Source organism: Ammodytes marinus (genome assembly GCF_949987685.1).
Source record: "Ammodytes marinus genome assembly, chromosome: 7".
NCBI lineage: Eukaryota > Metazoa > Chordata > Actinopteri > Uranoscopiformes > Ammodytidae > Ammodytes > Ammodytes marinus.
The window spans coordinates 19021067-19036774 of NC_137211.1; the positions used below are offsets into that span (position 1 = coordinate 19021067).

At 38.8% G+C, this 15708-nt stretch overlaps 1 protein-coding gene across 1 annotated transcript; it reads left to right on the plus strand.

Moving 5' to 3' along the window:
- Window positions 1-241: 241 nt before the first annotated feature.
- On the plus strand, window positions 242-13744 carry ddx23 (DEAD (Asp-Glu-Ala-Asp) box polypeptide 23). The gene is made up of 17 exons (XM_080030341.1): window positions 242-317; window positions 6908-7065; window positions 7195-7314; window positions 7729-7807; window positions 7895-7960; window positions 8054-8192; window positions 8413-8546; window positions 8759-8871; window positions 9001-9144; window positions 9356-9581; window positions 9750-9895; window positions 10002-10179; window positions 10323-10565; window positions 10985-11136; window positions 11229-11337; window positions 11646-11820; window positions 11946-13744. Exons 2-17 carry the CDS (start codon window positions 6908-6910, stop codon window positions 12167-12169), a joined length of 2406 nt encoding a protein of 801 aa, XP_079886467.1. The 5' UTR covers window positions 242-317; the 3' UTR covers window positions 12170-13744.
- Window positions 13745-15708: the final 1964 nt, after the last annotated feature.

A 15708-nucleotide genomic window follows, 5' to 3' on the forward strand; every position in this document is an offset into this window, starting at 1 on the left:
AAAAACAAAAAAAACGTAGGCCTAGTTACTTGTTACGCTATCGCCACCTTGTGCCTAAAATTACAAACAGAAAGCTATTTTTGTTCAGGCACTTAGGTGTTCATGTGCCAAACAATCAAGGGTCCTGAGAGAAGAAAAAAAGCCTCTACATGGCTGGGAAATGTAGTTTTACATAATGTTTGTCTCCAGTTTGTGTTGAGCTGCTCAAACTACAACTCCCACAAACCCCTGCTATCTGCAGCTCGTGTCTGGTGGACATGGCGTCTTCTTGAAGCGTAGACAGATCGCAAGTGTTTTTGTTGACTAAAGTGAAGAAGGTGAGCGTTAAATATGATACACTACACGTTTCCCCTGCCGTGTTTTATGAAATGTAAACTGTCTGACTGGAGGGAGACTTTATATGTTCCATGTTTGGGCAGTTTATTGATGATAGTTACTTAGCCTGTTTTGCTAAGTTGTTAGCTAACGTGAGGTGCGAAATTCATTCAGTTAGGCTACTTCACCTACATTTCTGGCTCCATATTTAAGCCCATTATGACCAATACAGTTTTTAAAGTGTTAACTTTTAGCCTACGATTATTAATGCACATTAACTTCAGGTACTCGCTGGAGAAACTTGTTTTAAATCAATGCCATGAAAGCTGATCACTTAATCGATATGAGCTGATACAAGGCTGCACATTGTCAAAACTATCACGACGCTGAAGTTGGCAGCTGATTCGCAGCAGCCGATTCGGCAGTTAAGGAAAAGTTAAGGGATTCTTAAGGAGCGGCGAAGTGACTGATTCTCCGTTGTTTAACCCCCTAAATCGCCGCAGTAAAGCCACATTAATTAGTCTAGATTATCTAAGAGAGTCTAACCATTCTTTAAAAACAGTTTACAATTGATGTAACCTTTATTAAGTTTGTTTAAAAGAAAGAGGGGAGATTTCACTGCTTTTTTTGCATCTGGACCACATTAGAACTGGTCCTGATTGAAAACCACTGCACCTAGACTCTTCAATTCTGGACTAGAATATCACAGAGAGGCTATACTTTGTAGGAAACATAGTTTCTGATTTGTGAAACTTTTATTCTATTTGTGAAAATGCAATAAAGATACATTTCAAGGTTTTTTTGGGGTCCAGACCGCATTAGAACTGGTCCTGATTAAAAACCACTGCACCTAGACTCTTCAAATCTGGACTAGAATATCACAGAGAGGCTATACATTATATAAAACATAGTTTCTGATTTGTGAATCTTTTTTTCTATTTGTGAAAATGCAAAGAATGCACATTTTGATGGTTTTTAGGGGTCTAGGCCGCATTAGAACTGGTCCTGATTGAAAACCACTGCACCTAGACTCTTCAAATCTGGACTAGAATATCGCAGTGAGGCTATAGATTATAGAAAACATAGTTTCTGATTTGTGAAACCTTTTTTCTATTTGTGAAAATGCAATAATGATACATTTCAAGGTTTTTTTGGGGTCCAGACCGCATTAGAACTGGTCCTGATTGAAAACCACTGCACCTAGACTCTTCAAATCTGGACTAGAATATCACAGAGAGGCTATACATTATGGAAAACATAGTTTCTGATTTGTGAATCTTTTTTTCTATTTGTGAAAATGCAAAGAATGCACATTTTAATGGTTTTTAGGTGTCCAGGCCGCATTAGAACTGGTCCTGATTGAAAACCACTGCACCTAGACTCTTCAAATCTGGACTAGAATATCACAGAGAGGCTATACTTTGTAGGAAACATAGTTTCTGATTTGTGAAACATTTATTCTATTTGTGAAAATGCAATAAATGCACATGTCAACGCTTTTTTGGGGTCTAGACCACATTAGAACTGGTCCTGATTGAAAACCACTGCACCTAGACTCTTCAAATCTGGACTAGAATATCACAGAGAGGCTATACTTTGTAGGAAACATAGTTTCTGATTTGTGAAACTTTTATTCTATTTGTGAAAATGCAATAAATGCACATGTCAACGCTTTTTTGGGGTCTAGACCACATTAGAACTGGTCCTGATTGAAAACCACTGCACCTAGACTCTTCAAATCTGGACTAGAATATCGCAGTGAGGCTATAGATTATAGAAAACATAGTTTCTGATTTGTGAAACTTTTATTCTATTTGTGAAAATGCAATAAATGCACATGTCAACGCTTTTTTGGGGTCTAGACCACATTAGAACTGGTCCTGATTGAAAACCACTGCACCTAGACTCTTCAAATCTGGACTAGAATATCGCAGTGAGGCTATAGATTATAGAAAACATAGTTTCTGATTTGTGAAACCTTTTTTCTATTTGTGAAAATGCAATAAAGATACATTTCAAGGTTTTTTTGGGGTCCAGACCGCATTAGAACTGGTTCTGATTGAAAACCACTGCACCTAGACTCTTCAAATCTGGACTAGAATATCACAGAGAGTGGTTTTCAATCAGGACCAGTTCTAATGCGGTCTGGACCCCAAAAAAACCTTGAAATGTATCTTTATTGCATTTTCACAAATAGAAAAAAGGTTTCACAAATCAGAAACTATGTTTTCTACAAAGTATAGCCTCTCTGTGATATTCTAGTCCAGATTTGAAGAGTCTAGGTGCAGTGGTTTTCAATCAGGACCAGATCTAATGCGGTCTGGACCTCAAAAAAGCGTTGACATGTGCCTTTATTTAATTTTCACAAATAGAAAAAAGGTTTCACAAATCAGAAACTATGTTTTCTACAATATATAGCCTCACTATGATAATCTAGTCCAGATTTGAAGAGTGTAGGTGAAGTGGTTTTCAATCAGGACCAGATCTAATGCGGTCTGGACCCCAAAAAAACCTTGAAATGTATCTTTATTGCATTTTCACAAATAGAAAAAAGGTTTCACAAATCAGAAACTATGTTTTCTACAAAGTATAGCCTCTCTGTGATATTCTAGTCCAGATTTGAAGAGTCTAGGTGCAGTGGTTTTCAATCAGGACCAGATCTAATGCGGTCTGGACCTCAAAAAAGCGTTGACATGTGCCTTTATTTCATTTTCACAAATAAAAAAAGGTTTCACAAATCAGAAACTATGTTTTCTACAATATACAGCCTCACTATGATAATCTAGTCCAGATTTGAAGAGTGTAGGTGCAGTGGTTTTCAATCAGGACCAGTTCTAATGCGGTCTGGACCCCAAAAAAACCTTGAAATGTATCTTTATTGCATTTTCACAAATAGAATAAAAGTTTCACAAATCAGAAAATATGTTTCCTACAATGTATAGCCTCTCTGTGATATTCTAGTCCAGATTTGAAGAGTCTAGATGCAGTGGTTTTCAATCAGGACCAGTTCTAATGCGGCCTAGACCCTTAACAACCATCAAAATGTGCATTCTTTGCATTTTCACAAATAGAAAAAAAGATTCACAAATCAGAAACTATGTTTTCCATAATGTATAGCCTCTCTGTGATATTCTAGTCCAGATTTGAAGAGTCTAGGTGCAGTGGTTTTCAATCAGGACCAGTTTTAATGCGGTCTGGACCCCAAAAAAACCTTGAAATGTATCTTTATTGCATTTTCACAAATAGAAAAAAGGTTTCACAAATCAGAAACTATGTTTCCTACAAAGTATAGCCTCTCTGTGATATTCTAGTCCAGATTTGAAGAGTCTGGGTGCAGTGGTTTTCAATCAGGACCAGATCTAATGCTGTCTGGACCCCAAAAAAGCGTTGACATGTGCCTTTATTTCATTTTCACAAATAGAAAAAAGGTTTCACAAATCAGAAACTATGTTTTCTATAATCTATAGCCTCACTGCGATATTCTAGTCCAGATTTGAAGAGTCTAGGTGCAGTGGTTTTCAATCAGGACCAGTTCTAATGCGGTCTGGACCCCTACAAACCATTAAAATGTGCATTCTTTGCATTTTCACAAATAGAAAAAAAGTTTCACAAATCAGAAACTATGTTTTCTATAATCTATAGCCTCACTGTGATAATCTAGTCCAGATTTGTAGAGGCTAGGTGCAGTGGTTTTCAATCAGGACCAGTTCTAATGCGGTCTGTACCCAAAAAAAAACATTAAAATGTGCATTCTTTGCATTTTCACAAATAAAATAAATGTTTCATAAATCAAAAACTATGTTTTCTATAATGTGTAGCCTCTCTGTGATAATCTAGTCCAGATTTGAAAAGTCTAGGTGCAGTGGTTTTTAATCAGGACCAGTTCTAATGCAGTCTGGACCCCAAAAAAACCTTGAAATGTATCTTTATTGCATTTTCACAAATAGAATAAAAGTTTCACAAATCAGAAACTATGTTTCCTACAAAGTATAGCCTCTCTGTGATATTCTAGTCCAGATTTTAAGAGTCTAGGTGCAGTGGTTTTCAATCAGGACCAGTTCTAATGCGGTTTGTACCCAAAAAAAAACATTAAAATGTGCATTCTTTGCATTTTCACAAATAAAATAAATGTTTCATAAATCAAAAACTATGTTTTCTATAATGTATAGCCTCTCTGTGATATTCTAGTCCAGATTTGAAAAGTCTAGGTGCAGTGGTTTTTAATCAGGACCAGTTCTAATGCAGTCTGGACCCCAAAAAAACCTTGAAATGTATCTTTATTGCATTTTCACAAATAGAATAAAAGTTTCACAAATCAGAAAATATGTTTCCTACAATGTATAGCCTCTCTGTGATATCCTAGTCCAGATTTGAAGAGTCTAGGTGCAGTGGTTTTCAATCAGGACCAGTTCTAATGCGGCCTAGACCCTTAACAACCATCAAAATGTGCATTCTTTGCATTTTCACAAATAGAAAAAAAGATTCACAAATCAGAAACTATGTTTTCCATAATGTATAGCCTCTCTGTGATATTCTAGTCCAGATTTGAAGAGTCTAGGTGCAGTGGTTTTCAATCAGGACCAGTTTTAATGCGGTCTGGACCCCAAAAAAACCTTGAAATGTATCTTTATTGCATTTTCACAAATAGAAAAAAGGTTTCACAAATCAGAAACTATGTTTCCTACAAAGTATAGCCTCTCTGTGATATTCTAGTCCAGATTTGAAGAGTCTGGGTGCAGTGGTTTTCAATCAGGACCAGATCTAATGCTGTCTGGACCCCAAAAAAGCGTTGACATGTGCCTTTATTTCATTTTCACAAATAGAAAAAAGGTTTCACAAATCAGAAACTATGTTTTCTATAATCTATAGCCTCACTGCGATATTCTAGTCCAGATTTGAAGAGTCTAGGTGCAGTGGTTTTCAATCAGGACCAGTTCTAATGCGGTCTGGACCCCTAAAAACCATTAAAATGTGCATTCTTTGCATTTTCACAAATAGAAAAAAAGTTTCACAAATCAGAAACTATGTTTTCTATAATCTATAGCCTCACTGTGATAATCTAGTCCAGATTTGTAGAGGCTAGGTGCAGTGGTTTTCAATCAGGACCAGTTCTAATGCGGTCTGTACCCAAAAAAAAACATTAAAATGTGCATTCTTTGCATTTTCACAAATAAAATAAATGTTTCATAAATCAAAAACTATGTTTTCTATAATGTGTAGCCTCTCTGTGATAATCTAGTCCAGATTTGAAAAGTCTAGGTGCAGTGGTTTTTAATCAGGACCAGTTCTAATGCAGTCTGGACCCCAAAAAAACCTTGAAATGTATCTTTATTGCATTTTCACAAATAGAATAAAAGTTTCACAAATCAGAAACTATGTTTCCTACAAAGTATAGCCTCTCTGTGATATTCTAGTCCAGATTTTAAGAGTCTAGGTGCAGTGGTTTTCAATCAGGACCAGTTCTAATGCGGTGTGGACCCCAAAAAAACCTTGAAATGTATCTTTATTGCATTTTCACAAATAGAAAAAAGGTTTCACAAATCAGAAACTATGTTTTCTATAATCTATAGCCTCACTGCGATATTTTAGTCCAGATTTGAAGAGTCTAGGTGCAGTGGTTTTCAATCAGGACCAGTTCTAATGTGGTCCAGATGCAAAAAAAGCAGTGAAATCTCCCCTCTCTTTCTTTTAAACAAACTTAATAAAGGTTAAATCAATTTTAAACAGTTTTTAAAGAATGGTTAGACTCTCTTAGATAATCTAGACTAATTAATGTGGCTTTACTGCGGCGATTTAGGGGGTTAAACAACGGAGAATCAGTCACTTCGCCGCTCCTTAAGAATCCCTTAACTTTTCCTTAACTGCCGAATCGGCTGCTGCGAATCAGCTGCCAACTTCAGCGTCGTAAAACTATCACTGTATATGATTTTTTTTTAAATGTTATATGGAAGACTACTGTGTTGTCTTTTGCCTTGAATCAGGGTTAGATCATCTTAAACTTCGGTTTTTCATAATTGAAAATGGATTTTTCAAAAGTGAAACACGAACCACACAAACAGCACCATAACACATGTCTAAAATGCATAACTTATTAAGATTATGTTAAACTTGTGGCTTTAACCCACCATACAAGTAATTCATATCTTGGAAGGATATAGTTTCCACCTGGTTACCGACCAACGCTTGCAAAACCGTTTTATGCTGTATATTTTATTTTTTGTTCAGGTCTCATATCCACTCACTATTTCCTTAAGGTATTTGAATATAATTTGAAGTGCTTAATTGGTATTACAATCTCTATGTCTCCTTAAAACTGTAGAAATCCTGTTCGTTGTGACAACTGGCTGTTTTTTTGGGAGGCCAAATAATAGAACAAAATAAAAATATGCATGCAATCCTTCTTTCATTCCATTCTCAAATTAACTTAAACCCATGGGAACAATATATTCTATGAATAACTTGAAGCTCAACTGTGCATAAAAAATAAATAGAGGAGATGAGAATGCCTTATTAAAAACCTCTCCAAGCTAAGGTTAAAACAGATTTAGTTCACACTGACAAAGCAACTCACACTGGCTCTTTTTGTTTGCAGATGGCAGCAGACACCCCAGACAAGAAGGATGTTGCTGAGGCCTCAGGGACCAAAGAACGAGAGAGAAGACGCAGCCGGTCAAGAGAGCGGGATCGTAAAGTCTCACCTCCACGCAAACGCAATCGCTCTCGGGACCGTCGCTCTAAATCTTTAGATAGGTGACGTAATTAAAACTTTAACACTAGATTAACATTATTCAATTACCTTCATAGCATTTGTCTTATTTTCCTTTTTTTTAATGTTTCTTTGTGATTTAACATTGTGTCTGATTTGTGTTAAAATGACAGAGACCGCCGCATGAAAGACAAGGATAAAGACAAGGAACGAGACAGAGACAAGGAGAGAGAGAGAAACCGCAAGGACAGAGATGGAAATCGACGAGATAAAGATCGCAGCAGGAGGTCCAGGTGTGTGAACGCTGAAATACATTGCTCTGTGTCACATGACGTGTCGATGCCGATTTACTGTCTCTGAGCAAAACCAAAAATTTTATTATTATAATTTTTTTTCCATTATTTATTGAACAACTTTAAGTTTGTTTTTTCGTTTTGTGAAAAGTGGGGTGGCCTGAAGGAGCTGGGGTGGAGCTTAGTCTGAATCTTGTGTTTACAAAACAAAACTAACATATTGTACGATGTAAAATTCAGACAAAAAGGGGGGACTGTGCAGATAAACACACCACCACACATTCCAGTTGTGCAGAAGTGATCATTGAGACGGATTATTTTTGTGTGACCTGGTCTGGAGTTAAACATCAAATGAACAATGAATGGATGATTTTAATTTTGAAACACCTGCTTGAATTCACTTTCCCTTTATAGAAGTCTATCGCCAAAGTCAAAGGAAAAATCAAAGAAGGATATAAAAACAGAAGAAGAGGAAGATGAAAAAAAGAAGAAGGTGAGGTGGAGGTTCGGTTAAATCTTCCATTCCATTGTTTTTTAAGGTTGTTCTTTTGGGTGATTGAACCGTGTTGTTTCTGCTCAGGCCCAACCTTTATCTCTGGAAGAACTTCTCGCCAAGAAGAAGGCAGAAGAGGAAGCCGAGGCAAAGGTGAGCCATTTTCATTTCTTCAAGTTCACTTTTTTTATTATTAAATCCTAAAATTGAATTTTTCCTAACTGCTTGTTTATATAAAAATTTCAGCCCAAGTTCCTCTCCAAGGCCGAGCGAGAAGCCGAGGCTTTGAAACGCAGGGCGCAAGAGACCGAGGAACGGAGGAAGTTGATGGAAGACGAGAGGAAGAAGAGAAGGACGTTCCAGGACATCGGGAGAAAAATGATGGGTGTGTTTGAAGCCCCGTGGTTCAGTTTTAATCGATCCATGTACTGTTAAAGAAGCGTAATGATTCTTACTGTGTGTGTGTGTGTGTGTGTGTGTGTGTGTGTGTGTGTGTGTGTGTGTGTGTGTGTGTGTGTGTGTGTGTGTGTGTGTGTGTGTGTGTGTGTGTGTGTGTGTGTGTGTGTGTGTGTGTGTGTGTGTGTGTGTGTGTGTGTGTGTTACAGAGGACCCCCAGGAAAGGGAGAGACGAGAGCGGAGGGAGCGCATGGATCGAGAGAAAGACGGGAATGGAGAGGATGACGGGCGACAAAAGCTCAGAGAGGAAAAAGATAAAAGCAAAGAACTCGTCGCAATTAAGGTTTGTCTCTACAGAAACTGCACTGTTGTGTAGAACAGATGAAATATTGGCTTTGACAGTTTGAACTAAACTGAGTCTTAAGCCTTCGGTTAAACAGACGGCGACACAAATGTAAGCTCTTGTGCATTGTTTACCTTTTAACTTCTGGTATTCATGATCAAACCCTCTTGTTAAAATCCAACATTTTAAATGGACTAATTTGATCTTCACAGGAGCGTTACTTGGGTGGGCTCAAGAAACGCCGGAGAACTCGGCACCTGAACGACAGGAAGTTTGTGTTTGAGTGGGACGCCTCTGAAGACACTTCAACCGACTACAACCCGATGTGAGTCTTCAGGAAAACATTGTATTTCTACAAAATGTTTCAATTAAAAAATGTTTTTTGTGTGTTAGAATGTGTACCTGTCTCAACAATAAGATAAGAGAATAAGATGTTTCCACTCGGTCTCCACAGTTACAAAGAAAAGCATTCCGTGCAGCTGTACGGACGAGGCTTCATCGCTGGCATCGACTTGAAGCAGCAGAAAAGGGATCAGTCCCATTTCTACGGTGACCTGATGGAGACGAGGCGAACGCTGGAGGAGAAGGAGCAGGAAGAGTGAGTAAAAGTAGAAATGGTAGGCTCACTTTGTGGCTTTTAGAGAGCAGACTGGTTGTTTTTAAAACCTCACCTAAACCCACAAAATAAAGCGGACTGGAAGGTAGAACATCAGTCTAAAATACTTGTTTATCTCATTTAAAATGGTTGGCCCTTGGGTAAACAGTTTGTACCGACTCAACAACTTACTGGCTGCTCTGCTCCTCCTCAGGGTACGACTCAAGAAGATGCGTAAGAAGGAAGCCAAACAGCGCTGGGACGACAGACATTGGGGTCAGAAGAAGCTGGACGAGATGACGGACAGAGACTGGCGTATCTTCAGGGAGGACTACAGCATCACCACCAAGGGAGGAAAGATCCCCAACCCCATCAGGAACTGGAAGGAGTATGATCTGCCCCCGCACATCGTGGAGGTCATCGACCAATGTGGCTACAAGGTCAGCTCACATAGTTTTCAAAAGAGAGAGTTGGATTTTTTGTAACTGTGATAAGCACATCAATGTAAATCTTTATGCTGTATATTTAGTTTATAGTTTATATGACCTAAAAAACAGATACCTCCTCACTGACACTAGTAATGACCTTTTTCTCTTTTTAAAATCCAGGAACCGACACCTATTCAGAGGCAGGCCATTCCTATTGGTTTACAGAACCGTGACATCATTGGTGTGGCCGAGACTGGTAGCGGTAAAACAGCGGCTTTCCTCATTCCACTGCTGGTCTGGATCACCACCCTGCCAAAGATCGACAGGTAACACTGCCTGTTTAGAATAATCTCAAGTCATGTTCTACATTTTTTCAAAATCCACATTACCATCAAAGCCATTCCACTGCTCTCTGATTGGCTGCTTGTGCAGGATTGAAGACTCTGACCAGGGTCCCTATGCTGTGATCCTGGCCCCGACGCGTGAGTTGGCGCAGCAGATTGAAGAGGAGACCTTAAAGTTTGGTAAACCACTCGGCATCCGCACGGTGGCGGTCATCGGAGGAATCTCCAGGGAGGACCAGGGCTTCCGTCTCAGGATGGGCTGCGAGGTGAAACATTTCTCATGTTTTTAAGCTAAACAAATAAACAAAAGCATCATTTCAGACACTACTGTATAAACACACAGCTCCTGTATGTTCATCATTTAAGGACGCTCGCGCTCAACAACTGTTTTCTTTAACCCGTGTGACAGATCGTGATTGCCACGCCCGGTCGTCTGATTGACGTGCTGGAGAACAGATACCTGGTCCTGGGCCGCTGCACATACACGGTACTGGACGAGGCCGATCGTATGATTGACATGGGCTTCGAGCCAGATGTCCAGAAGATCCTGGAGTACATCCCAGTGAGCAACCAGAAACCAGACACAGAGGAAGCGGAGGACCCTGAGAAAATGAAGCTGAACTTCGAGTCCGGAAAACATAAATACAGACAAGTATGTTTACATTTTGATAAACAATACTGTTGTGCAGCTACCAGGCGCTCTCGCTGTTTATTTGACGGTTTATCTAAGACTAACTTCTTTAAACAACGATAGAATCGAACAATGACAATATATTTACAAAATGTTTGACCAAGTACACACAACTCAATTTAGGATACCTGCAATCCAAAACAGGAATAGGCTGAAGCGCTTGCTTTTAATGCCTATCCTTTTTAAACACTGACTGAGTGTACATGTCTTCCATCCCTCATGACAGCTGTAACTGACAACTGTAACTGAAATACAATATTTTGCATTGGTCCTCACTAAGTTTCTATTGAATATATAAGTTCCTCTTCAGTCGTATTGGCATCCTATAATTGTAAACAACATTTGGATACCTAATATTTGTGTTTTTGTACTCTTTTTAGACGGTCATGTTCACAGCTACCATGCCTCCTGCTGTGGAGAGACTGGCCAGGAACTACTTGCGGCGTCCTGCTGTGGTGTACATCGGCTCTGCTGGCAAACCTCACGAGAGGGTGGAACAGAAGGTCCTGCTCATGGGAGAGGGAGAGAAGAGGTGAGGCACACACACATATATATCTGCAAACATCTTGAGTGTATTTCTGTCGACGCATGTCACTGAGTGGTTTTGGGTTTTGTGTGGTGCAGGAAGAAGCTGCTGGAGGTGTTATCGCGTGGCTTCGAGCCTCCCATCATCATCTTTGTCAACCAGAAGAAGGGTGTCGATGTGCTGGCCAAGTCGCTGGAGAAGATGGGGGTAAGTCGCTGTAAATTATTAGAACACTGGTTCTTTAAAAAAAATAAAAATAAAAAATGTATACCAATACTTTCTTTATAACTTTAAGTGCTTTAAATCTGCTTCATCAAACTGTGTGCTTTGTCCTGCCAACATAAACTAACAAAAAGAGGCACTTTTGGGCAAATGTATACCTGAAGAACTTTGCTCAACCAATAGCTGTTGAGCTGTGACAAATCTGCTTATTTAACAACTCTTTAAGTAGTGATTCCAATGTGTATTGCTTATTTCTAATCATTTAACCTTTTAAACTCTTCTTCTTCACATAGTACAATGCTTGCACACTTCATGGTGGCAAAGGCCAGGAGCAGAGAGAGTTTGCTCTGTCCAACCTCAAAGCTGGAGCCAAAGATATCTTGGTGGCCACTGACGTTGCTGGTCGAGGTATCGACATCCATGACGTCTCGATGGTCCTCAACTACGACATGGCGAAGAACATTGAAGGTAAGGAGCCTCGTTCTGTTTCTTTGTCTGATTTTTTTTTTTCTTCCTTTCAGTCATCATTTGAAAACATAACAATCAGACTTTGCGTTATTAACAAAGTGCTCTTCCTGATTCTCCTCCCACAGACTACATCCATCGTATTGGTCGTACGGGTCGTGCAGGTAAGAGTGGTGTTGCCTTGACTTTCCTCACTAAGGAAGACGCGGCGGTGTTCTATGACCTGAAGCAGGCCATCATGGAGAGCCCGGTGTCCACCTGCCCCCCGGAGCTGACCAACCACCCAGAGGCTCAACACAAACCTGGAACCATCCTGACCAAGAAGAGACGCGAGGAGACCATCTTTGCCTGATTTACTCTGGACTTTATCGGCATTTATGTTTTGTCTTGTCTTATTCAGGAATTTTATCTCTAGGTATTCTACAGCCGTTTTCTTTTTTGTTCTTTTTCCACTTTGCCTCCCATTCCCTCTTCTCTGTTTATGTATTTTCACCCCGTCTGTTTGTTAGAAAAGATCAGACTGACAGATAATTAACTGGTGCAAAAATGATCACCACACTGGTTTGGGCAGTCCTCATCAGATGTGTGTGAATTCAAATATTTTTATTCAGTTCAAAGATGTGCAAATGTGGACTCAGTCAATAAGATGTTTGCTTTTGCTTCTATAAACCAGATCCAGGATCAGCGAGCATTAACTGATCTGCACTGTATAAATGTTTCCTTCACTTATTGATAAATGCCAGCCCAGATGTGAGTGTAGATGAGTAGTAAGTGCTATGTTGTGCATTTTTATAAAATTGTTTTGAGTTTTCTGAATGTTTAGGAGGCCAATGCAAGCAGTGATGACATTTTCCTTTGCCTCAGATGTTTGTCTAAATTACAGTTCATTGTTGTCAATATAAACATTGGTATGAAGTGTAAACAGCAACCTCTGGCTCATCACTGTCTAAATTACGAATGTGAAAGAGTGGGTAAAACTTAGATGCAGAAAAGGGGTTAAAACAAGAGGAGAAAGATTCACACACTCAGATGTAAAGGAGCAGGAATAATGTGGATGTACTGAAAATAAATTCTTTATTAGATACATGGCTTGTTCATGAAACAGTTTTTTCATCTGAAGTAAAATCAGGTGATATTACATGAATTTGACCCCGATTTACCCTTTTTTATGCATTCACTCACGTCGAGTGTGTACTGCTTGGGTAGCTAGTTTAACAGGTGGTGGGTGACTAATGAAAAACATTCTGTACATGAATTATTCATGTAAAGTTTGTCTTTAATTTGAGTTCCCTGTCAATGGCAAGTCATTATTATGAACAAGTCATGTAACTAATAAAGGCTTTTAATCCTGAACTTGTGCTCCTGTGTGTGAGTGTAATATGAATAAGTATGTATGAAAAGTTCCCAAAGTTGAATTCTTCTGAACTTAAGTTTGATTCTTGCTTAATTTTCCATGAATATATACATACATACATTCTTAAGCTTCTATGTTTTCAGGGGATTAAATGATCATATTGCTTAAAAGATTATACATGATATAATCAAAGTACAAGTATGATGAATTGCAATACTTAGAAATGTAAGGATCACCAAGCTTGTAGGTCTGTGAGGCCTATGCTCCCGATGACAGTGCTAGCACGTTAATGTTAAGACGGTATTTGTTCTTAGTGTAGCCCCTGGACCTATTATAAAAGGTGTAGCTTATAAGCATGCTATAGGCAAACAGTTGCTCATTGACACAAAACAAGTACAGCTGAGACAGATGCGCATGACTTTAGTTTAAGAAGTAACCAAAGTAGATGGAACCAGATGAAAACTGGGTTGTGGCATCCATACAATAGTTGAGACACGATCACCAAAGTCATTAGGATTTATACTTTGGGATTTTCTTTTATAAAAGTTCATGGTGTATTACAGTTAAACACAAAAAGGACAATATTAAAAGTACATAAAATGTCATTTTTATTTTTGTTTGTCATATTTTACTTAGCATTGTAAATCTATTTTCAAATAGAAAGCATTCTATACAGCATCAGGCAGGAAATGTCTCACTTTTTACACATTTGCTGTCTCTTTTGATAAATAGAGGGAAGAGGCGTGTTGGGTCACGCTAGCACGCTGTGGTAGTCTGGTGGATACACGGTTATATTTAGTGCAGTTGTTGCATTACAAAGCAACCATCCCCAAAAGAAAGTAGTGCAATTTTTTTAATTTCTTTTTTCTTTTTTTTATATCTCTACTCACACAAAAGAGGAAGTCCAGATGGTCTAAGGCGTTTAAAGTTTTTCAATGTTAGGCTTAGTATTGCATACAGAATAAGACAGAGGAAAACTAAATTATAACCCTTGTAAAAATTGTGCTTCATAAATTGATAAAACCTCAACTGTGTTATCAGTTGCTAGATTGGTCCGCTTTGAAAAACATACTCTGCCAAAATATAATGAAGGTAGCTCATTGGTGAACTAAGACATGCAGGGCTTAAATAATACACTCATTAATTTACATTTTTTTAAATCACAAATTCCCAAAAAATATTGCAGGCCTGATCTGGAATTTGGACAATTTTTTTTTTTATTAATTTACTTTTCAAGGTGTTTCAACCAGTGTCAAACTAATATTGTGGAAAAATTTCAACGATATTGATGTGTGTGGAAAAATAAACTGACGCATTCTGATTTTTTTTAGTCATAGTGTTGTTAGTGGTGTGAGGAGTGAGTAGCCCCAGAGACAAGACTATCACTACAAGACAACTAGGAGAATCAGAATCGATGCATTACTAAAATACTTAACTGTAAAAAGAAACAATCAAATTTTCATGCAACACTTGCATAGATTTTTTGTCTTTTTTTTTCAATCATGCTGATTTTTTTTCTTTATCTCTCTTCAAAATATACAGACCACTAGAGAGCGTGAGAGATACCTGTGAGACATGGAAGCAGTAAACCAGTAACACTCCTAAAGCCACACTGTATCTGTACTCGATCATCAGCTCACTGACTAAACAGTGGTGCAGGAACAGAATGACATTGTGTCACCGGTGCTACGGGTCCTTCACGAGCACGACACATTCGTTACGTGATTAGTTGAGCGCGATGAAGTGTGTAGGACTTACACCTGAGGATCTGCCATGGTAAACAACCTTAAACCTGGAAGCACACAAACGTAACTCTATGTTTGGCAAAAGACGAACAAAGGGACTGGGGATAGAGTAGAAACTGTGGATGCTACAATCAATAGCGTGCTACAATCGAATTACAGGGTGATCGGTTGGGGGTTATGGAGACGACGGGCGGTGCTTTGGAGGTGCAAAAAGGCATGCAAGCTTACATTCACTGAAGCCCGGATTTGAAGAGGAGCTGCATCTGGTGCAGCGTGTGCTTGATATATGGGATTGATTCGATGTAAACGAGCAGTTTGGCAAATAATTCATCCCTTTAAATGATAACGTTCCCCTTTCTCTGTTGTGTTTTACATTCCTGTGCCCCATTTTAGAGGCGTAGAGAGAGTGATTGTGCAACAACAAAGACAAGCGACACCCGGAGTGTAGCCTACTGTACTGCAGGAGACACTGCTGCAGATTCATTACACTGTTACCGTTCAGACATATAGTCTGATTAACTGTGTTTCGCCGTCTTCAGACCTCAAACTGACCGAACACATGGATCGCAACATTTCTCTGAAACAACAAGTACAAGTCCATATTAACAAAAATCAAACAGACATAGTAGCAATGGAACAAAACCAGGTGCCCATTCAGTATGTACATTGTAATCGAATGCATTACTTTTTCCCATAACAGTAGACATTCCTACATTAGTTTATCCGTAAAAGATCATTCAGTTCCTGTTCTGACGTCAATGTGCAAATAGTCTTAAAATAAGTATACTCATA